The sequence below is a fragment of the Heloderma suspectum genome, chromosome 4 (assembly GCF_057233095.1).
Source record: "Heloderma suspectum isolate Gila_16-S chromosome 4, 16-S_ref, whole genome shotgun sequence".
NCBI lineage: Eukaryota > Metazoa > Chordata > Lepidosauria > Squamata > Helodermatidae > Heloderma > Heloderma suspectum.
The window spans coordinates 301,098,064-301,122,202 of record NC_139461.1 but is presented as its reverse complement, the minus strand read 5'-3'; the positions used below and the strand labels follow the sequence as shown (position 1 = coordinate 301,122,202).

Sequence of the window (24,139 nt, the reverse complement as noted above, 5' to 3'; positions counted from 1 at the left end):
TTGCCTTCTCCCACAATCTTTTTTTTTTTTTTTTTTTAATTTAAGTTCTTTCCATCCTGTTTATGAAGGCATTTGCTCATGACATTTTGGTAAGTTCTTATCGAACAACAAACTAAATGAAATTGTCGCCCAACTACGCTGGCCAAATTCATTAGGTACAACTATTCCCAGCATGGAGAGGACCATGTTGTGCCTGCCTGCCATGTAGCTGTTCAAGACGTGGCTGTCAGAAAACAAGAGGTGGCAATCTGAACTCAGCACCACCACAAACATGGCTGAATAGCTCTCTGCCTTAGATGGATGAATCTGCTTTCTCCCACATCCAAATTTTTTAAATCTCAAGTTCTTTCTGTCCCATTTATTAAGTCATTTGATACATTCTTATCAAAAAATAAACCCAAACAAATTCTCACCTGTCCCTAGCCACAAGACCCTTTTTCGTTCCTGCCTCAACAGTCTATGAGAGTCGTAGAACTCAAGAAAAATCAAGAAATTGGGAATGCCTGATTCAAGCCTGTGAAACAGGGTGGTCTGGAAAATCGGCAACAAGCAATGCAAGAGACACTTAGGGCGCAATCCTATGGGGATAGGCGGCCGCCTCTGAACTCAGAAGTGGCTGCCTATCCAGTGCAGGGCATTGGGGCCTGTGCTGGAATGGAGCACTCACCTCCACCTCCCCGTGGAATCCGTCTGGGTCGGATCCATTGCTGCCTTGATCCTGCGTCCACTACGCCATTTGCGTCCCTGTTTTTTAATGTGATAGGCTATGCAAATATTTGCATAGCCTATCGCATGAACAGGGACGCAAATGGCGTAGTGGACGCCATTTGCGGCTGTAAAGCTGGTAGATTAACCTAAAGGCAGCCGTAAATGGCTGCATTTAGGCTAATCTACCAGCTTTACAGCTGCAAGTGGCACCCACTATGCCATGTGTGCCCGGAGACTTGCTTACAGTGATATGGCATGGCAATGGCTGCTGGCCTTATTGACATTTGCCAGCGAAGCGGAGCTGGCAACTGGCTCCGCAGGATCAAGGCGGAGCAGAGCTGCCCTTTAGAGATTTCGGGGGGGAGGAATGGATCGCCTCCCCACCTGCGGACACCATCGTGGAACGGGTGGTGAGTGATCCGCCCACCCTAGCTTTCATTCAGTTTGGTAACAATTATTTGTAGTGTTTCCCGTGCCAGTTTGGTGCATTCCCTTCCCTTCCTTCTGGTTTTATTTTGTGCTTTTATTAAAATGTAAGCCTTTAGGGCAGGGATTTGTTGTTTTATTCTGTCCAGTGCCATATGCACTCATGGGACTATATAAAATAATTAATAATTTTGCCTACTATTTTTTGTATCTCTCCTTTGTTAGTCCTTAGTATAAATTATTACTGGGTTGTTTAATCTTAGCGTATATTTATTGTGACATGTTTATCCTACTTGTTTAACCCTTATTATGACTTGTAATTGTTAATTAATTATTTGGAAATGTTGCTGTATTTTATTAGGTAAAATGTTCTGATGTTGCTGTAAGCCACTTGGCGCATGGTTGTACCATGGAAAAGCAGCATAGACTTGAATGGATGATGATGAAGGACATGGTGACCAGAGAGGACCAGGCTAGGACACTTCCATTCTATCCAAAGGGAACATCAGGGCCTGCTCCAGTTGGACTCCCTCCCCCCGCCCCACAGGGCTAATTGAAATCCATGGCCCTGTGGGGAAGACGAAAGAGGGAGCAGGCAAAGGGAACATCAGGGCCTGCTCCAATTGGACTGCCCCTCCTTTGGGAGATGAGAGGGGGGAACAGGGCCATCCCACCAGCTCTGCTGACAGTCTACCTAATTCTTTTTTCTCCCCTCCCCATTGCCTTTTGCTTGTGTGTTGTGTGTTTTTTAGATTGTAAGCCTGCAGGCAGGGACTGTCTTCTTTGTTCATTGATTGTAAGCTGCTCCGGGGGCCTTTTTTGGCTGAGGAGTGGGATAAAAACACAATAAATAAATAAATAAATAAATAAATGAATCCTGCATTCCACTCTGCTGGAATGTGCAGTGTGCCTCTGCTCAGAAGTCACTCTCTTTCCATCTGCACACCTCAATGCTGCTCCAAGAGCAGTAGGGGAAATAAGAACCCTTCCAAGGCTCAGCAGTTTCAGAACGAAACAACGAAGAAAAATGGCCTTGTTAGCCAAGATGTTCCCTCTGTCCTTAAAGGTTTCACTGCCTGTCCACAGCCAACAGGCAGTGAGTAACCACCGTCATTTTCTGCTCCAGACAGCTTCATCCCAGGTGAAATATCTCAACCCTCTAATGATTATAAAATGTCACAAGTGATGTAAGTTTAATTGGCCCCAGCTCTTGTTCTACAATGTGCCCTCCTGCTATGCCAAATATATCTAGCATTTGCAGTAAAGGAGCAGGCAGATAACCAGTGAGGCTAGGTGGGGAGAATGGCTAGACGTTCTCTTTTTCATAGGCCACAACCGAGCACACTGTGAAGTACACAGGCACTTCTGATTCAAATGAGGTTCAAGATTGCCCAGCTGGGTGTTGAATTGCCATTATGGTTCTGCAGTATTCCAACTCTGGAACACGCTGGAGCAAGCTGTGGCAATCTGCCACAACAGGTACAGGAAAGAGGCAAGAGCAAGATTCACAGACACCTCATGCATTACTTTTGTAGGTGCACATCTAAACTGTTTCTTCTTTTTTCAGAAGAAGAAGAATTAGGTAATTTTCATTACCTAAAAAAATGTAATGTATGTAGGGATGTACGAAAGTCACTTACCTTTTCGAAGGGTGGCATTTGCGGTGGGGGGGAGGCGCTCTGTCCCTCCCCGCAAAATTCTCTCCGGCTGGCTCCGCTCCGCAGAGATTCTGCAGAGCCGCCGGCCGGGGCCGCCCGCAGCTGGACATCCGGCCGCTGGGCAGCCTGCAGGGATGCAAATGACGGTGGCCGTAGCTGCCGCCACTTGCGTCCCTGCGGAAGCCATGATAGGCTGCGTAAGTATTTATGTAGCCTATCATGGCAAAAAAAAAGGGGACGCAAATGGCGGTGGCTATGGCCTACGTAACATTTTGCCATTTTAGCCTATGTAAATATTTACGTAGGCTATTATGGCAACAACAAAAAAAGGGAACGTAAATGGCGTAGTGGCTGCCATTTGCGTTCCCCCCCTTTTTTTTTGCCGTAATAGGCTACGTAAATACTTAGGTGTAAGTATTTACGTAGCCTATCACGGCTATATGGAAGAAGCGAATGGCAGCTGCAGACGCAGCCACCATTCGCAATGCAGTGCGGACAGCAGCAGGTAGGTGCTCTGTTCCGGGCCCATTTCGTGGGGTGAGGGGGCAGGGGGCTTCGTTCTGCCATGGATTTCAGGGGGCCGAATGCACTGGCATTCAGCCTCACTGAGATCCATGGCAGAATTCTCTGACATCCCTAAATGTATGAACATGACAAATACTGATTGAGGTAGTGTGTGCATCTTGCAGCTGCAGGGTTGTAGCCAATGTTAATCCTACATAGAGTAGACCCATTGAAATGAGTGGGCCATATGTTAGTCTAACATAGGATACAACTCGCTGGATACAACACAGAGAATGTTTGTATGGTCCTCAGTAATATTAATCAGAGAGCACCCCCCACACCACCCTTGCAAAGGATATTTTCCCAAGGAAATACAGTTAGAGATGTTGGTTGGTGGGGAATCTGGTTCTTTTTTGGCTCAACAGAGTTCCATGGTGTGTATGATTTGCTTTGCGTCTGTGAGGTGAGCTGTGGGCTATTCCCCCAACTCTGGGAACAGGTTTGAACATTTTTAAAGGTTCTGCAATTTGTGTAAATTTCTGAGCAATTTGTGCAAATTATAGTTGAATTTCACAAAGTATGCAAATTTGGCCATCATTTGCACAAATTCGGCCATCATTTGCGCAAATTCAGCCACAACTGCTTGAAATTTTGTGCAAATTGCAGAATCTCCCCCACCAAAATACACAAAATTCTTGGAAAATTCATGAACTGGCCTGACTCACTGCAGATCAAGTTTGGGGCTGCAGCGGGAACTGAAACAAAGTCCAAAAGGCAGCGCATAGGAAAACTAATCGAACTCCGAATTTCTCCAACATTCCCAAATACAGTGAAAACTCCATTCTTGCTTAGTCAGAGTGCTATTCCTTCATCTGTTACCACACCTTACAGCCTGCTGCATGAAGCGGTCAGGATCCACAGCTGAAAAGGTTATTAATGCTGTCCCTGTAGGGACTCCCTCCTCTAGCCTGATGAGCTTGTGGTTTGTTGGGAAGTAAGGTGGCTCATTGATATCAGTGACTGAAATGGTGACCCCAGCTGTGGACTGGAAGGACATCTGGATGCCGCTGGCTAGGGGAGCTTGGTTGGAGACCATCACCGTCAGCATAAAAGCTCTGTTCATCTCATAGTCAACTTCCTAAAATCAAACAAATGCACAAGAGAGACAGACAATTTGTATATATGAAATATAGACTGGGAACATCATGATCATTAAGTATACCATTTTCCCTTTACTGTTTTCATACTGAGCAGAGTGCCTGGGTTTTTTTAAGGGGGGGGGGACAGGGCAGGCATCATTGGGGACCCTACTTGGGCTCTGGAAGCTGTGCTGGCAAGGGCAGATGGGAGTTGCAGTCCAGCAACATTCCCCATGCCTGCTCAATTTAAGCCTTTCATACCAGCCTCTCCCTCATTGCCCATTCCCTGTTTCGGTCTTGCATCCCTTTAAGATGCAGAACAATTCTGTACAGAAGTAAGGATGTATTGCCAGGGCCACCAGTGTTGGAAGAACAAATGGGTAAAGCACTGAAATGAAATGAAATCCTCAGTTAATTAAACACCCAATAACTAGGCAATTTCTCAATGGACAAGTCCTCTAACAAATTCCAGGAGTGTGTGGAGTTTGATACCCAAAATACCTACCAGCACTGACTCGCAGATTTCTAGCCCTTCCCATTCTTTTAAAAATATGTTGCCAGTCCTTGGACACACTTCATGAATATGGGTTCCTCTCTGGACTTCTCCCCTGGGATTCCTTTGGACGTGCATTTTTTAAAACGGTATTTTCTCCTCGACATTTATGCATTTGGAGGATTGTAATTCCTTTTACACTTGCCTGTCTGAGACCAACAACATCCTTTCTATCATTACTCTGCATAAACATCAGCAAAAACCATGGGGTCCTATCATACCCACTGGCCAACCCTATAGACACAATTGCCCCAGTTCAGCGAGGGAGGTCTACATGTGGAAGCAAATGCCCTCAGCATGTGCAATTGACACTTGCTGCAGATGCACATCTGTGCCCACACCATGATGCTCACCTGGACCCCACTGAACTGCCTGGATGCATCTTTTGAGGTGGAGGAGGATGGGCATCCCCTTCTGGGGCCACTGGCTGTCATTGTGCTTAACTAACTAATGAGCTAACTAACAAATTTACTTCTTAGTAAATCTGAGTCGCCTTTTGGCCCAAATAAAGCCCTCAAGGTGACTTACAGTTAAAACTGGCAACAATTTTTTTTTTTTTAAGTTTAAAAACAATTTAAAAATGTTAAAACAGCACCAACAGCAGAAATTGAGAGCAGGAGAGAATGCATGGCTACCGGACTGGATTGGTGTGCTACCGGACTGGATTGGGGCACTGATTGAAATCAGCTACTGTTGAAATGAATTATCATTTCAGTGTTATCATTGAAATCCATTCGGAATTGGAGTGGTGATGGTAGTGGCTCTGAAATCTTCCTCTAATGCATTTTCATATTTCTTGGGATTGTTCTTTTAAGTGCATCCCCTGACCTTGGGGCTTACCAGGGATGACCAGGGATAAGCTCTGAAGCATCCTTGCAGTGAGAAGGCTGCATGCACAACTGAGCACAAGGACCGGAGCCTAATTAAATGTGCCAGATCCACATAGGCAGCCCCAGACAGGTACTTCACCCTCCCATGTTTAAGATGGGAATGTTAATGTGAAATATGTTGTTCCTCTTTTTAGAAATCTAAGAGGTGAGACAAACCTTCCCCATCACCCCAATGCACTTTGCCCATGGTATGTATCCTCAATATTCTTTTCTGGTGCTACACACCGGTTTGCTGTCCATCTGATTCCTGATCCATCTGTGCCACAGGGCTTAATGGCCTGAGCTCTTTAACCTGTAACCTTGCACTGTCAGAAGCCAGAAAACCCAACTGCTCTCTCTCTCCAGCCCTATTCAGGTGTTCGGATACCAAAGCATGAATAGGAGACAGGGACACACAGTTAAAACTGGCAACAATTTAATTGTTTTTTAAAGTTTAAAAACAATTTAAAAATGTTAAAACAGCACCAACAGCAGAAATTGAGAGCAGGAGAGAATGCATGGCCCTTCCCCTTGCCCCCTGCTCAAGGCCTGAAATGAAACTGTAACCACATTTGGCCTGGACACGGTACAGAGCTCCATGTGATTGGGAACCCTGCACAATCAGGGTTTCTGATCAAGTGGAACACTGCAACCAAATTCAGCCAATGCAGGGAAACTTCAGACTTCCCCTGATGACATGGGGAGGTGAGGTGTAGAGAGGCCAGGACTGAAATGCACATCCCCGTCTCCTCTCCAATCAATGTGCCCTACTGATGTGCAAGCAAACACCTTCATAGGTCTGTGTGTCTGTCTTCTCCTGATCCAACATCTCACGGGCTCAGAGGAGTACAAAGGCTATCTATGTATCATCTATCTATCTATCTATCTATCTATCTATCTATCTATCTATCTATCTATCATCTATCTCATCTATCATCTTCGGATCTCACATCTCAAGTGCTCAGAAGAGAACAAAGGGTATTTGCTCTGAATATATGGTGTAATAAAACCTTGGCAATGTCACATTTGAACAAACCAGTGAAGACTAAGTAAACAGTCTCTGATATTTATTAGTTCACATCTCAAGAGACCAGAATGGTACAGTTATGTCATGTACTGGAAAAGAAAGAAAGAAACATGGCTGGAAGGTATTTAAGAAAGAAACGCTTACTGAAAGTAAAATATCATAGCAGGATTTTTTTTTAAATTAAAATAAAGAACCTTGAATGGAATGATCCAAACAGAATTGATGAAACAGTTGGCTTAGGGACACTGAATGGAAGAGAGAGGTTTGATAGCCTAATATGGGACAAGCCACTGTGGCTTAAGAGCTGAAGCTGAAAACTCTAAAACATCTCTCTCTCTCTCTCTCCCCCCCCCTCTCTCTCACCTCTAGAGGGGCTGCTGCTCTTTGAGTCCTAAGACAGTATGACCCTGTCTGCACTTCAGAGGGTTTAGAATCTACACTGCATTGCACCAGTGGTGAAAGCCTCCTGCCTTGGTTGCCATTGGCTGAGCTGCTGCGATGTCACTGAGGGTTTCTTCGGGTAGAGTGGCCTAGGGTTTGAGAAGGCAGGGTTCTGAGGAGGCAGAGGGCCAAATGAAGGTGCACCAGAGGAAGTGGGAAGGACTAGAAATACAGTAGCAAGGTTATTAATTAGCACTGGCATAAGGAACACATCCTCCCAGTCTTAAAACAGCTGCACTGGCTCCCAGTCCATTTCCAGACCCAGCTGGGAAATTAGCACACCAGCTAACGCTATTGTGCTAGAATAGCTTATGCTAGGGCAACATAATTTATGTTAACAGTTGTGCCCTGCTGAAAACTGCCCAATACGCAAAATGGGGATGTGGAAGGAGGTGGTAGAGATGAGGTGGTAGAAATTACAGATTGTCGGTAATGTTGATGGGAGGATTGTCGTTTTCAAAGTGCCCTGGCATAAGACACTGCCTGCATGTCATAAGCCAGCACTTCATGGAAAGGACTATGCTAGTAGTTGGCAAGTAGTGCTACAAAGTGAGCAGTGGAAGCTGGTGGCTCTGATGTCAGTGGGGCAGTGAATCTGCTCCAAGTTTCAGTCAGAACCAATCGGAATTCTAAAGGGGCACTTTGGAGAGCTCCTTTAGAGTTCTGACTGAAACACGGTCCTCATTCACCACCCCACTGATATCGGAGCCACCAGCCTCCCCTGAAAGTGAGTTTGTTTTTACGTGGGAAACAGCCATTCATCTCCCACCTGCGATCCGAAATGGTATGGTCCAGAGTATTATTGTTTCTGTCTACCACCCCATTGTGTGTAATGTGTAGGATGGCTGTGAGTAATTAAAGCACTGTGCAGACTGTTTGTTATGAGTCGACTACCAATTTTTTCCTGTTGCGATACAGATGGCTTTCCAATTTTATTGCATATTATTTCATTGTGTCTGCAAATGTATAGACAGGTTCTTCCTAGTAGCTTTGAATTTTGGGATGATTGCTACAATCTCTTAAACTGAATGAATCTCTGAACACATAATGCAGATAAATCAAGCCATGTCTGAGTTTTTAAAAATAATAACAGTAATAATGATGATGTATTTTTCTGTTCTAAGGGCATCTTTAACTATAAGGAACAAGCTATCCTCTTGTTATGTCAGGAATCAGACAAACAAAAATGGAGAGTGCCTCTATTTCAAATTCATTTCTATAATCCATGCAGGGTTCATAATAACATTTTAGTGTGCCAGCTGCCACAGGGTATCTATCGCTGTGTTCAGAGACTTTGCTCAGACTGTACTGAATGGGAAGCAAGATTCCCTTCTCCTCCCTGCCCTGTTTACAAGGCTTGCGAGGGAGATAAGTATCTCGTGCCACCAAGGAAATAGCTTTTGTAGAGATGAGAAACAAAATTGAAATTGTACATCATCTGTGCCTCTCAGCGCACGGGTTTGGATGGCAGAGGTGCTTATGCTGAAAGCCAGTTAAAAGTGCTGCGTAACATGTTTTTGTGAAGACACCAGTGAGCTTCTGAAGGGTTCTTTGATTCAAATGATTTTTAATGGCCCGTTCAAATTCAGGAATCTTTGGGAAAAGTTGGGTTTCCCCCTGTTCTTGCAAGAACTTCAGATGTACATAGTAATAAATAAGTAAATAAATAAGTAAGTAAATAAATAAATAAAGTGTTCTTTAGAAAGAAAAAGAAAAGCATTCAGACAGTGAGGTCTGCAGCCATGAATCAAAGAAGGGATATGAATGGAAGAGAACGAAAACATTATATGTTATTTTGACTCTAAACAGTTCCCACTGTCCAGTGAAGAAAAACAGACAGACAAACAGCAACACAGCTTGGGGCAGGGGTAGTTCAGTGGTACAGCACATGTTCTGCCTGCAGAAGGTTTGATCCCCGGCATCTCCAGGTAAGGCTGGAAAATCTCCTGCCTGAAACCCTGGCTGCCAGTCCGTGTCGACAATACTGGGCTAGATGACTCGGTATAAAGCAGCTTCCTATGTTCCGATGGTCTTTTCTGTAGCTGGCTGTGACTTCCTGGTGCATTCACAGTGTTGTTCGGATCCACCAAGAGAGTCCGTTGCATGGAAGCAGACTTCCATATGTGCATGGCTGATGGAGTGAGGGAAGACCCACTGGTAGAGCCCATGTTTTAAATGTAGACAGTCCCAGGTCCAGTGCTTAGCATTTCCAGTGGAAAGAACTTGGATAACAAAGCCAGGAAAGACCCCTGCCCCAAACCAGTCTGAGTAGAGAACACAAGACTAGATGGCCCAATGGTCTGACTCACTATAACGCAGTCTTCCCCAACCTGGTGCTCTCCAGATGTGTTGGACTTCAACTCCCGCAATTCCATCATTGGCCATACTGGCTGGGAATTATGGGAGTTGCAGTCCAACATATCTGGAGGACATCAAGTTGGGGAAGGCTGCTATAAGGTGTATATATCTCTATATATGTGTCATATAGGGTCATATAAGTACCTCTTGACCTGCGTTATCATGCTTCTCTGGGCGGCCCATTGAGCTGACTGGATGTATCTTTTGTTGGGGTGTGCATCCTCATCCAGTGTCTCTCGTTCTTGTGCATGCCTAGCTGTATAGCTAGAGTATAGACAGCTGAGGGTCAATGCCCTCGTGATTTACATGTGATGATCAATATATGGGTTGCATGTTTATTTCTACATAGAAGTAAACACCCATATAGAAATTCCGTAAAGTGTGAAGTGGACCTCAAATTCTGCTCCGGCTTTTGGGAACAAGGATTAAATTGTTTTAGATATATGCGGTTGTTGTGTGTGTTATGTGTTTTATGTCATTATGTGAATGGTTTTTATATTTTATATAATGTATTTTAATGGTTTTTAATTTTTGTGAACCACCCAGAGAGCTTTGGCTATGGGGTGGTATAGAAATATAATAAATGAAATGAAATGAAGGAGTAAGATGGCAGAAAGCTTGTTTTCTATCTGTAGTTTAGTGCTTCAATTTTATTCTGTTTTATTCTATTTTAATGGTTTTTAAAGGCTTTTTGTGTTTTTGGATAGCTTCCCCAAACCTCTGGAGTGGGGCAGTCTGAGTCTATTGGTCAATCAATCAAGGCAGAATGCACCGGTCTGGGAAACACGATTGGTTGGGTGGCCACTTGTGCATTGCCAAAAAAGAAGAAAGAATTAATCACTCTCCCAGAAAGACAAAAGAGGGCACAGATCTGCATGAAGCATTTAGAAATAATTCCAACAAGCTCATATTATGCCAGTACTTTTCCAGCTGCACTGGCTGCCAGTCCATTTCCGGGCCCAATTCAAAGTGCTGATATTAACGTTCAAAGCCCTTAACGGCTTGGGGCCAGTTTATCTGAAGGATTGCCTCCTCCCATATGTGCCTGCCCAGACCCTAAGATCATCCTCAGCGACCCTTTTCCGTGAGCTCCTGCCGAAGGAAGTGAGGCAAGTGGCTACTAGGAGGAGGGCCTTTTCTGCTGTGGCACCCCAGCTGTGGAATGAGCTCTCTCGTAAGGTTTGCCTGACACCTACACTGTATTCTTTCTGGTGCCAGGTGAAGAAGACCTTTTTATTTTCCCAGGCATTTTAGCATTTCAGTTTTCTAGACCGTTCGCTTTGCTGTTTTAAATCTGTATTTTAAATCACTGTACTGCTGCTAGGTTTTATTCTGGTTGTATTGTTATACTATGGTTTTAATGTTTTATATCTTTTATATTGCTTTATTGTGTGCTCTTTGGTTTTGATTTTTGTGAACCGCCCAGAGAACTTCGGCTATTGGGCGATATAGAAATGAAATAAATAAACAAATAGAATTAATTACTATAATTTAAACAGCAATACAATACATCTCACCTTAGTGGGAATTAAAGGCTCTGACCATGTGACCTGTGTGCTAGGGATGGATGGACTCACCTCCGTCCATGGTCACCAGGTACTTGCTGAGCCGCCGCCGTCACCTGTGTCTGCTCGCCACACTGCGTGAGCTCCAGAACACCTTGGTGAGCACCGGCAAGCGCTGATGAGTATTGTGGGGCTGCCTGTCCCCTGAGGGAGCTGCCATTTTGCATAAAAATGGTGGCTCGGGGTTGTCTGTAAAAGTAATGTTGCATAAATGGCCCCTTTACGGTTGCCATTTACGCAACATTACTTTTACAGAGAAACCTGAGCTGCCCTTTTAAAGCAAAATGGCGGTTCCCTCAGGGAACGGGCGGCAGCTTGGTGAGCAGAGTCCAGCGGGCCAAGTGGGGGGGAGTCCACCGGATTCCACCCCCCCTCTCGCTAACCCTCCTGTGTGCCTGCCCTGTTTGCTGTCCAGGTGTCAACTGTTGATGGGCCACTTCAAGGCCCCTTTTTATGGATCTTTACCTTTCAACCAGACCTGGACTGAACAGCCCTTCCATTAGGGGAACTTCTTCAAAGACAGGCCTGTACTCTTTGAAATAGGACACCTGGCCATCCTAGCTGAGGCTGCCTGCTTTAGGCCGCTGACTTCAAGTGTAAGGAAAGCAGGCCCAGCAATGGGTGTCAGCATGGCGGGACAGTTGCCAAGGGCCCACGGGCTCAGAAGGGCAGATCCCTGACCATACCAACACCTACGAAGTCAGGCAGCAGGCGTGGAGTGGAGCCGTGCACTGACTAGGCTCCTACTCAAAAGTGCTGCATCTGCAGAAACAGCCACTCACCCCGCCATCACCATGAAAAGTTTTGTGGGGGGCACGGGTGTTATTGGATTGGAGCGGAGTCAGCGCTCGGCTCCCCTTTGGGGCCTGTCCCTTGCTGCTGCCACCGCCACTGCCATCGTTTGATTTTCTCCTCCCCCCAAAGTTTCCCCTGGGGGAGGGGGCAGTAGCACTTTTCAATGGGAGCAGAGCTGGTGCTTGGCTCCATTCTGCCTCTGCCACCCATTACCTTAAGTTTACCCCCAATGCAATGCCCAACACATCAGTGTTGGGCATTGAATCTGGCATTATTTTAAAACAGCGGGTGGCAGCTGCAGAGCGGAGCTGAATGCTGGCTCAGCTCCCATTGAAGAATGCCGGTGGGTCCCCACCCCAGAAACCTTATGGGGGAGACGCAAGCAAAATGGCAATGGCTGTGGTGGCAGCAGGGGAGGACCTGGGAGCCTGCAAAATCGAGGAGGAGGCGGCCAGGAGGTGCAGATGGGGGCAGAGGCCCCAAGAGCACCCTGAAGTCTGCTGCCAGCCCCGAATGAAAGGCCATCAAATGGTTAGTTATTTACTTCCTTATTGTGGTGTTTTACTGCCAGAGATGGAGAGAGGTTTTTGAGGGAGTTTGGGCCAAAATAAATGGGCACATCCCGGACATGATGCACCTTGACTTGGGGCAAGGGCAGGGGGAGAGACGCCATTTGCCGTCAAAATGCAAAATGTCCTGGGCTGGCCCTGCAATGCGAAGCTATTTTTAAAAATATAAAATGTTTAGCTCTACCAAGTGGAAACAAAACCTTTCCTATTGGGGGAAGTCTGTGTGTGCAGGAGGGGGGAAAACGTCCCCTGCCACCGATGAGGCTTTTCAAAAAACAGAGGTCTTTTCTCCTTCTCACCGTTCTTTCAGGCTCAATATGAGACTGTGAAACATGTAGCATACAGGCAGATCAGGTGAGGTTATCTGCAAGAGGCATTCTATGTAATTTCAAGCTTTGCGTTTGATGTGACATGATCTGATATTCCATATGTTTCTTTGCATTCTTATTGCCCGTGGTTACACAGCTATTGGAAGTCAAGCTCAGAATCAGTTTATGTCTTGAAATATATCTGTACTGCTTTTTGGCAAGACATGTTGAATAAGGAATGGCTCATTATGCAGCAGTCCTTGTGTCACAGGGGTGGACACGCAAATCCCTTCCCCCTCCCAAAGTTGCCTTCAAACTGTTCTCATGACACTCTGGGTTTTGCGAGATGAGGAGTAAACCGTTTGGTGTTGAAAGGAAATTTTTTATGACGGGTGAAATCTCAGTGTTTTTCAGTTGCTGATGTAGAAAAACAAGTTAAGTGCTTTTGCTGTTTTGGTTAGAAAAACAACCCTCAAACCAAAGGTGTCTTTTTTGCTTTAAAAACCATTCATTCATCATTTCAGTGTAATGAGATAAAGTACTGCATTTTTAAACTTGTTATGTGTTTGCAGGCTTTAGACGTATACAAAATTCTTGTTTATAGTTGTCTATACTGTCCTTATTTTTATCTCTTCTTACCACCTGATCCTAAACAAGTTTACTTTCTGTTAAGTATGCTTAGAATTCCAGCCTAAGGCTGCAATCTTATGTACAATTACTTGGAAGTAACTCCCATGGAACAAAGTGTGGTTCCATGTAAACAGACATAGCACAGGGGTCGGCAACGGGGGGCCCTCCAGGTGTTTTGGCATATAACTCCCATGATACCTCAGTATTGGCTATGCTGGTTAAGGCTGATGGGAGTTCTCGGCCAAAACCTCTGGAGGGCCACCAAGTTGCCCACATAGGATAAGACAATCAGCTAAAGGGATATTGTTTATTGGGAAGGACATTAGACACATTTATGGAGAATATGGCTATCAGTGGCAACGCATCATGGTAGCTGTATGCTAACACCAGGTACAGAGGCAGAAAGCCTCTGCAATTGCCAGTTGCTGAGGAACAACAGGGGGTGGTGGGCAGGTCTATTGTGTTCATGACCTGCTTGTGGAATTCCAGAGGCATCTGGTTGACCATTGGGGAAACAGGACAGTGGTCCAGATAGGCCTTTGGTTTGATCCAGCAGGGCTCTTCTTATGTAACAAATGCTGTGAGTATGGGGCTATGACTTATGAAGAGTTCTGTGCAGAGCATATCAAAGGTTTTTGCCCACCTACCTCAATGACAGTTGATTTTATCTCACCTAAAACCGTATGTAGCCGTGTAATTCCCACTTGACAGAAAGGTTCTGACAAGGCAGCGTTGCTTCACTCTCTAATGACCTGTGCTATGGAACACAGCCACCATTCTTCACCAGTGGAGGATGCCACTTTTCTAGGTGGGGTTTCAAAGACATAAGTGCGCTCTCAGTAATTTCTTCCTAACCAACATAAACTTCCTTATGTTTTTTGTAGGCAATTGTTATGAAAGTGACGTACAGTTTAGAGGTGGCTTTTGTTAAGAAATCTGTAAAATTTCAGAAGGATAGGTGCAGTGCTTTTTGTATGCAAATTTGGGGGTGGGAGTGATCCCCTTATCCCTATCCATAGGTGTGTTATTTCTAGTAATTTGTATGAAAACAGTATATGTCATAGAGGTATCCCTAGAAAAGAAACTTGAAAAATTTCAGAAGGACAGGCGTAGGAGCTAGGGAGTTATGATGAATGAAGAACAGTTTAAAACTTTTTTTAAAAAAAATTCTGCTCACTTGGCAACAAACTCGGAGAATGTGTCACAGGTAGTGATGTATGGATTTTGTTAAATCTGTTTCATTTTTGTTTCTGGATTGTCAGGTGCTTTTCATTACGTCATCCTCTCACTGATGGGATCAGATTTTTCTCAATTTTCTGACCTGTTCATGATGGAAAGTGCACACATGCAAATGTGCACTTCCTAATATGTACCTTTGCAGTGCAAATCCCCCTGAAATCTGCATTTTTGTGCTTTAGCCTATGGGGGAAAATGTGCATTTTTGGTCAGTGGTTTTTAAAATTCTGTTGTATTTCTGATGTTTTTGTATGACTACATTTGTGTATAGTTTCGGAAAGTAAAAAAATGGTCCAGAAGTTTGCAGAATCCAAGTGACTCAGAAAAAGCTGGTTCACTGCAAAATCCACAGGTTGGATTCATAGAAATCTAAGCTCCTTTGAATCTGTTGCAGATTTCTCCGACATCCCTAGCCACAGGACAAGGGTGGACGATGGATGCGGAGCATACAGTGGCATAGGCAGAAGGACTTGAACATCCAGCATTTTCCAAGCAAGCACCCAATGCTACACCCTCCCAGATCACACAGACTCCACCAACCCTCTTTCAGTGTTCCTGCTCCTGGGAGAGAACACTAGGGAACCTCTCTTTCCCAAACTACTGGGATTGGACAGTCCTGATTAAACCATTCTGTGTGATTAGGAGCTAGACCTGCCAGTCACAAAACTACACCCTCTCCTCTCCTTTCTCTCTCCTCTCCCCACACCCTCTCCTCTCCTTTCTCTCTCTCCTCTCCCAACCCTGGTGTTTTTCTTATATGGAGGACTTGGGGAGAAATGTATCAATCTTCGCTGACATGCAGTCTGAGTCTCTTGTCCTTCTGAATCCCAAATCCTCACAAGTGCCTAGTTCATAGAATCATGATTCAGATTTGGATTCGATCTGCTGCAGAGAGAAGTCTTGCTTCAATTAGGACAAATTGTTCTGAATTGGCCCAATCTGGTTCAGGAGTCAGGATTCATCTGAATTCAAAGCACACCCCTGATGTCTCACACTGAAAGACGGTCAGTTTTAAGCTTTTAACATTTATAATGAACACTTCCTTTAAATAAATAATTTCCCCCTTACCCCTTGTTGTATATGGATCTCCTTTGCAACAGGTCAACTTACACTGTAATAGGACAAGCTGATGTCTAACAGAGATCCTTTTGCAACATCTCTTGCCCCTTGAACCACTCTGCCACGCTCAGTCATAGTATCCTAGAGGAGGACATTTTCAGGGTTCCGTAAGCATGATAAGGGTGACAGTGATCTTGGAAAATCCACCATGAGTCAAAGGAACCATGAGTATGCAGGGCAGCATGGATCAGGTGGGAGGAGTTTGGAGCACTACTGCATCAGCCGGCACTGATTTTTCTAAACCCAGCATTTTTCCTATCCTAAAAAGGTCTCATTCTTCAAATGGAAGCTATAATGCCACACATCTTAAAAGTCCAGTTAAAAAAAAGGGCGAGGGGGGGGGGGGCTGGGAGAGACATAAACCATTGTTCTAGGTGGGGCATTGCACCAACTGGCCTCACCCTAGCTACACAACTGAATGGAGCAGTTCCCTTAACCAGATGACCTTGACTAAGTCTTCTACGATCCCTGTCTCCCCAGAGACCATGGGAGGGGGGTACGTACCCTCACGACTGTTACCAAGCCTTCATTGGTAATGGGGTCAGTCCTGATGGTGAAATGACCAGAAGGGTCTCCACTGATGATCCGGTAAACAGCATTCCAGTTGGGTGAGTGAGGCTGGTCTCTGTCCATCACCGTCAAATTAGCAACTACTACTTCCACTCGGTTTTCTGGGACCTCACCAGAATACTGAAAATTGAAAAGAAAGTTCTGTTAGAATTGTGCAGGGTCTTCATACAATGGAAGTCCAACCTGGATGGCACAGAAAATTATGTGAGCACATACCACTGTGGCCTTTTGGAGAGGGGTGCATATATACTGGGAATGTGCCCACTAGACTGTTTCTGCTCCACATGTTCACCTGATTGTACACACAGAGGGCTCTGTACAGACAACCAGATGAACACACAGAGCTCGAGGATGGTGAAGGCAGGTGCATTCCCAGTCCCCTCTCTCACACACTCAGTGGTTGTTTGAAAATGGCTAGTGACTCCAGGAGCTGAAACTGGAAACTTACCACCTTGGGATGGGGTCTGTTAAGGCTTGTCCCCATCACACATGGATTCTGACATGGAAGTGTACACATGTAACCAAATGACATGTGCAAGAATTCATCTTGGGCATAGAGATGAGGTGCACCATGGGGAAACTGCAATTTACACTTAAGACTGCGGAGAGGGGATAGTTGCTATCAAACATGGACTAAACCTTGAATCAAAGAATATTGATTCAGGGCTTCTGCCCTGAAAGGCGGCCAAGACTTTTAAAAAAACAAATAAAATAAAATAAAATAAATATAAGTTTCAGTAAAAATATACAAGATTACCTAATATAAAACTTCGATATAGCCTGGGGACATTGGTTAAATGAGCTCCATTAAGCTATGACTGGCAGCAAAGTACAAAACCAGGAAGTAGACAGAGAAAGAGAGAGATGGAGATAGGGAAATTATGTTTGCCAAATAATGGAATGAGGAGGGTGTTAGGGATTTGGCAGGCCAAACTGGAGACCAAAATGCAGTAGGGCAACTTGGGGTGTTGTGAGACAGGGTTGGGCAGCATGAGGGGTTGAGCAGAGAAATGACAGAGAAAAATTGGAAAGTGAGGCAAAGATGAAAATGCTAATAATATTTACCTATTTCAGAGAAAGAGGGATATAAGAGAAGGGTTGACATGATGTAGGTCTCAGTTCCAGGTTCAGGGTTGTCCTTCTGCCAGGTGTGTTGCTGGACTTGGGGCCATGGGGACTCAGCCCTCAATCTGTTTCCCAGGACTTCAGATCTATTCCGCAGAGCCCTGAATGTCCATTGGCACCAATGTACGTCTGCCCCCCCACAGCTTAATTGCCATCCCAAGGGAAATTTTCAATGGGGCAGGTTTGCAGCTGGGGAGGGGAGGGTTAACTCCCCCCTTCCCATAGGCATTATCTAACTTTAGTGTTAGTAGCAAAAAGCGCTGACCTTCACTGTATGCGAGTGCAGCTATGGGAACCAACTCTAACTTCCTAATAGTTGCCAACTACCCTACCAAGTAAATATACATATGCTACTGGACCAGACAGGCCGCTTAACAAGATCAGCCTCAGATGGCCTTCTCTCTGTCTCATCAGCCAGGACAGCTAGACTGGTGGGGACGAGGGAGAGGGCCTTTTCTGTGGTGGCCCCCACTCTGTGGAACTCCCTCCCTAAGGAACTCCGTCATGCCCCCTCTTTAATGAGCTTCCACTGTGCATTAAAAATGTAGTTGTTCAGGCAGGTATTTGGGGTGGGTTAGGGTATTTTAGAAAATGTTTTTATTGTAGAATTTTATTGTTTTAAACTGTTTTATTATATGTTGTACATCGCCCAGAGTGGCTGGGTGACCAGCCAGATGGGTGATTAATAAATTTAATAAATAAATAATAAATAAATATGACTCTGTGCAAGTTCACACCTGACTCCTTGCCATTCTTCCGAAACCAAATCCGATACTGTGGGCGTAACTGGAGGTAGAAGGCAGAGTGACCAAAACCCCACACCAGTCCAGCACGCTTCTTGCAGAGGAACACCGTTTTATAACCTGAGTTGAGTGGGGGGTGGGGGGATTATTCCCAAAACAAAGGGGATGAAAAGGGACTCCAGAAGACTGAGCTCTTTAGCCAGTGGTACAAAAAGAGTTCTGTATACAAAATGGTCCAGAGCTAGTAGGTTTCCGTGGGTATGGTGTGTACACATTGAGTGCAGGCTTCTATCCTTAACGGTTGATAATGACGGCTAATGGGGTAGTGGTGGCACTTCATGGCTGGTGCATTTCCCCCACTAGGGCTCTAGATTGGCCAGTTCAGAATCCACCTTGGGTAGCTTGATTAGGAAAGTGACTCAGCAATTGGAGAGAGATTTGCATGTCCCAGCTTGCCAATCACATGCATACCAGGGAGGTATCTCCTGATGATTTCATTAGATTAGAGGTCATCAAATGTAAATGATGTTTTCCTGCCCTTTCTTAGCCAGCCTTCTGAGACAAAATGGAGATTTTAGAGGCAGGCATATGAGGCACAGTTCAAAAATAGCAGGGCAATCAGGCTTCTTAAGAACATAAGAAGAGCCCTGCTGGATCAGACCAAGCATCCATCTAGTCCAGCATTCTGTTCACACAGTGGCCAACCAGCTGTCGACCAGGGACCCACAAGCAGGGCATGAGCACAACAGTACCCTCCCACCCATGTTCCCCAGCAACCGGTGTACATAGGCTCACTGCCTCTGGTTCTGGAGGTAGCACATAGCCATCAAGACTAGTAGACATTGATAGCCTTTTCCTCCAGGAATTTGCCCAACCCCCTTTTCAACTCATCCAGATTGGTGGCCATCACTCCATCCTGTGGTAGCGAGTTCCATAGCTTAACTATGTGCTGTGTGAGGAAGTCCTTCCTTCTATGTATTCTTGTTAACAGATCAAACCAAGTGAAGGCCAAGCTACGTGTTAACTTAGCCTTCCATTTTTCTTTAAGAAGTTACAGGAGTGAGGGGGGGCATGTTATTTTTTGGAGGTGGGATCACAGTGTAGGGTAGGGGGGCCTAGAGTAAGGGAGGTTTGTCTCTCCACTCCCCAGCTGTGCTGCCCCAAATTGGTCACGCTGTGTAGTCACAAATATTGTGTAATTATATATTATGAATACTTAAAATGTTCCCATTGCTGTGTCCATCTCATTCTATCACTCTGAGCCAACTTTCTCCAATCTGGTGCCCTGCAGATACTTGGGACTTCAACTCCCATCAGCCCCAGCCAGCGAGGCAAATGGTCAGGAATACTGGGGAGCTGTAGTTCAAAACATCTGCAGATGAAGACTGCCTAAGCAAGAGGAATTTTCTTGAACCTCAGCTGAAATAAAGTGATTCCCGTGCAGTGGGCAATGGGCATTTATCCCACTACTTCCTTAGTCTTGCTGTTTTTCTATTATAGCGATGCCCAACCTCTTCCTCATTACTTAACCTCTGAAATGAAATTGGCTATTCTTAGCAATGACTCTGTGCTCACCTTGTCCTGTTTCATTTCTGCAGAAAAGCTTGACTTTCGCCAAACAACTGCAGTTTCAATGGATCCTTGGCTTTTTTGTGACTACAACATGAGGCATATTTATTTTGAAGAGTTCACCTGTGTCAACTCAATCAGAAAACTGTAGATGAAGGCCTCTCCGCTACAGTTTAACTAACCTCCATTTTAACTAATATTTGCCCTCACGTAGACCGGCCAGAGCGGGATTTGGCTACTAGGCACAGGGGCTATATGCTACCTTCAGAATCAGAGGCAGCGTGCTTCTGAATAATAGTCACTGGAGAACAACAGCACCTTCATGTCCTGCTTAGAGCTTCCATAGGCATCATGTCCTGCTTAGAGCTTCCATGGACCTTAATAGAGCTTAATAGTCTTAATAGAGCTTAATAGAGCCTTAACAGAGCTTAACAGAGCTTAATAGTCACTGGAGAACAACAGCACCCTCATGTCCTGCTTAGAGCTTCCATAGGCATCATGATGTCCTGCTTAGAGCTTCCATGGAGCTTAATAGAGCTTAATAGTCTTAATAGAGCTTAATAGAGTCTTAAGAGAGCTTAACAGAGCTTAATAGTCACGGGGGAACAACAGTACCCTCATGTCCTGCTTAGTGCTTCCATAGGCATCATGTCCTGCTTAGAGCTTCCATGGACCTTAATAGAGCTTAATAGTCTTAATAGAGCTTAATAGAGCCTTAACAGAGCTTAACAGAGCTTAATAGTCACTGGAGAACAACAGCACCCTCATGTCCTGCTTAGAGCTTCCATAAGCATCAGGTCAGGCCATGCCTATGGTTATCATAGCCACTGCGGGAACAGGATACTGCACTAGTTAAGCCTCTGATCTGATCATCCACCAGAGCTCTTATGTTCTTAGGATTCTTCCTAGACTTAAACCAGAGGTGACAGATGTTCATTCTATTGCTTGTTAAAAAACCCTGACCCTGTTCCATTGCCTCATTGTTCTTATAGTGCAGAAGCATTGTTCGAGATTGGAGGGAAGGGCCACGGCTCAGTGTGATACAGCACATACTTTGTATGCCAAAGGTCCCAGGTTCGATCCCTGGCATCTCCAGGTAGGGCTGGAAAAATTCCTGCCTGAAATTCTGGAGAGCGGCTGCCAGTCAGTGTCAACAATACTGGGCTAGATGGGCCAAGGGTCTGACTTAGTATAAGGCAGCTTCCTGTGTTCCTATGTTCCTCAGAGCGAGGTGTTCTGGCTGTATCCTAACGGCAAGATCAGGGCCATTCCACCAGCCTGGGAGACGCAGGGCCGGATTACTTGTGATCCATGATGGTGGGGTTTCTGGGGCCACACACGTTTGCCCTTGAAGGGGCCAGAAGGCAGGGTTATAACTCACTCTTCAGAATTCTCTGGTCCCCCATCCTAACCAGCAAGTATTCTATACCCTATTGGCTTATTTGTGATTGTGTATTACAGTTTAAACAACAAAAATGCTACATCCCTGTACAGCATAATATTTGAATGCAGTCCCGTCTTTATTTTTGTTGTCATTGTACATCAGGGTGGGCAGCTTGTGGCTGTCCAGAGGTTTTGGCCTGCAACTCCCATCAGCCCCAGCCAGCATAGCCAATGATGGGGGATGATGGGACTTCTAGGCCAAAATGTTAGGAGGGCCACAAGTTGTCTACGTGTACTGTACATGATTAGGATCCTCTTCAAGCAACCATGTGTGAAATCATGGGCTAAGGGCGCAATCCCATGGCATCCGCAATCCGAAGTCGGAGGCTGCCAAGTATCCAATGCAGGGTGGCCAGCACATGGAGGTGATCCTCGCCTCCATGCTCTGGCCACCCTGCATTGTTGCTAGATGGGCAATTTTGCCCACCTAGCTGTGGGGCTTCAGAGTGAGAGGGAAGGAGGCTGGGATGAGCATAGGAAGCTGCGTAGCAAAGCTTCCTTTGTCTCCTCCCTTCCCTGCCCCCAGGACTGCCCTCTTTTCCCCACCTCCATGCTCCATTTCCAAGTGCAGAGATTTAGCCAGAACCACCCTGGCTATGAGGGGGAGGGGAGGGGGTGGTTTCTGGGCTCCGACCTCGGATCCCAGAAACCAGACAATCCAGTGTCTCCCCAGATGCTCTCTAGGGGGCATAGGATTGCTCTCTAAATCTGCCTTTCTAATTTGAAGACCAGAAAGTCAGGAAACTGACTGGAAATGAATTATGTCGACAGTGTGTTTAACTGGCAGTTTTAGTTTGGTTGCACTTTTTTTCTGCTGATGGGTGGGTCAGAATTTGCAGAATTTAGAAGGCCTGGTTTTTCTATCATCGTCTATACCGCATCCAGCTCTTGAACATATGGCACTGCTGAGTAAGAACTCAGGTCAGTGCTGGGCAACATGCAGCCCCCCCCAGTGCAGCCCCTGCCACCCCTTTGAAATTTTGGGGGGGGAGACGACGATGACCCAAACATGTTTTTATTTTTAAAATTGCAAGCAAAATGGCATCTAGAAATTAAAAATTACCCCCCCTGGCACTTGGTAACAGCTCTGAATGCGGTTTTGTTTTTGTTTTTATTTCCCCCTGTTTTGGGCACCCACAGGGGGCCTGGGAGGTGGGGGCAAAAATGGCCCCTGGACCTCCCGAAGTTGCCCGCTCCTGCCCTAGGTGCATCTGGAAGCTACACTCCAGGGTCTCAAACAGGGGGTCTTTTGCAGCCTGATCTGGGGATAGTAGGGATCGAATCTGGATCTGCATGCAAAGCATGCGCTCTGCCACTGAGCTATGGCCCCTCCCTATGTCTAGGCCACGTACATAGGTGAAAGCCAGCTTTGTAGACCCACTGCTGCCTGCTCTTTCTCCAGTGCAGCGATGGTACAATGCTGCTAGCATTGAAATGGCAACTTAGATAGCTGCCGAGGCACCACATCCACAACCAGCTCTCAGTGCTGGCTCAGTGCCACATTGCACCACCACAGTGGCTAGATGCATCTGGTCCTGTGCACTTATTTGTGAGCAGAGCTGTTCATCATTTTGTTCTATTTGAACTGAGAACCTGAGCAAGTTTGAAGAGGATCCAGCTTATGGCAGGGGGCAAATGGTAGCAGACCACAACCTGGCAAAAACATCAAGCAGGAATCCCCCGGCACACAGCAGGTTGGGAGGCAGAAAGTCAGAGTCTCTTGTGAGCTGGTTGGCTCTTTAATGGGGCAGGAACTAATTTTTCCAAGATGGCTGTTTTGAGAAGGCAATGAGAAGGGGTGTGATTATTCCAGAGTCTCTCTCTCTTCCCTCACAAGGAGCTCTTTTTTAAAACTTTCTCTTTCACTTTGCAATGTTTCCCCCCTGCTCTCTTTTGTCTGATTTTAATTAAAATTTTGCTTCTCGAGTTCCTTATTCTTTTAGTTTTCCACCCACCCTCCGATCACCTCATTGGCACAGTTGGACCCAGTTAGTAGCAGATCACTGGTACATTAGGTGCCAATGTGGTATGCATTAGATATGTGGGTATCTAATGAGATAAGTACTGTTGTTATTCAGTAAGAACTAGTGGAAGATGTGCTAGATCCTTCTGGAACAATATAGCGAGTGGAAAAAAAATGCCTTGCCATCTCTTATCTCCCTACTCTTATATCCAGAAACAGTCCTTCCCATGACCTTCACTCATGCAGCTACACCACTCTCGGCCATCTGAAGATCTGCTCCCACAAAGGATTCTGCCATTTCTCATTTGCTGCCCTGTATGCTCCCAGAACAACCATGTGATGGCACCTCTCTTACATCCTTCAAATCCCACCTTTTCTGTGAAGCCTTCAGCGCACAAGCTCCTAGTTCACCCTTCCCCAACCTGTGGACCTCCAGATGTTTTGGACTACAACTTCCATCAGCCCCAGCCATCATTGCCAATGATCAGAGATGATGGGAGTTTATTTATTTATTTAAAATAAACCAACGAACTGACCCATACACTGCATTCAGCATCTAGGGCCCTCCTCCAGGTGTCTCATCTGAGGAGGGCTCCAAGGTTGGTTCCCGGAAAACTAGATATCCTACGGCTGTCTAGCCGCTGACTAGCAGCCATAGGTTTTCTCCCTCCATGAATAAATAAATGAAATAGCCGTTGTAGTTCAACTACTGCACATGGAGTTGTAGTTCAAAACTTCTGAAGGGTACTCAGTTGGGGAAGGTTCTGGTGCTGTGCTGTATAACTAAACCTGTCATCAAACTGTAAAAGGTAAAGGTAAAG

General features: G+C 45.5%; 1 protein-coding gene across 1 annotated transcript in view; it reads right to left on the bottom strand.

Annotated features, from left to right (window-relative positions):
- CDH4 (cadherin 4) overlaps positions 1-24,139 on the bottom strand; it is a 1,230,390-nt gene that overhangs the window by 41,688 nt on the left and 1,164,563 nt on the right. The window contains exons 9-10 of the mRNA XM_084854314.1: positions 16,410-16,595; positions 4,181-4,434 (exon numbers count right to left, since the gene is read on the bottom strand). Of these exons, the coding sequence (XP_084710440.1) occupies positions 4,181-4,434; positions 16,410-16,595 (440 nt within the window). The remainder of the gene's footprint in view (positions 1-4,180; positions 4,435-16,409; positions 16,596-24,139) is intronic.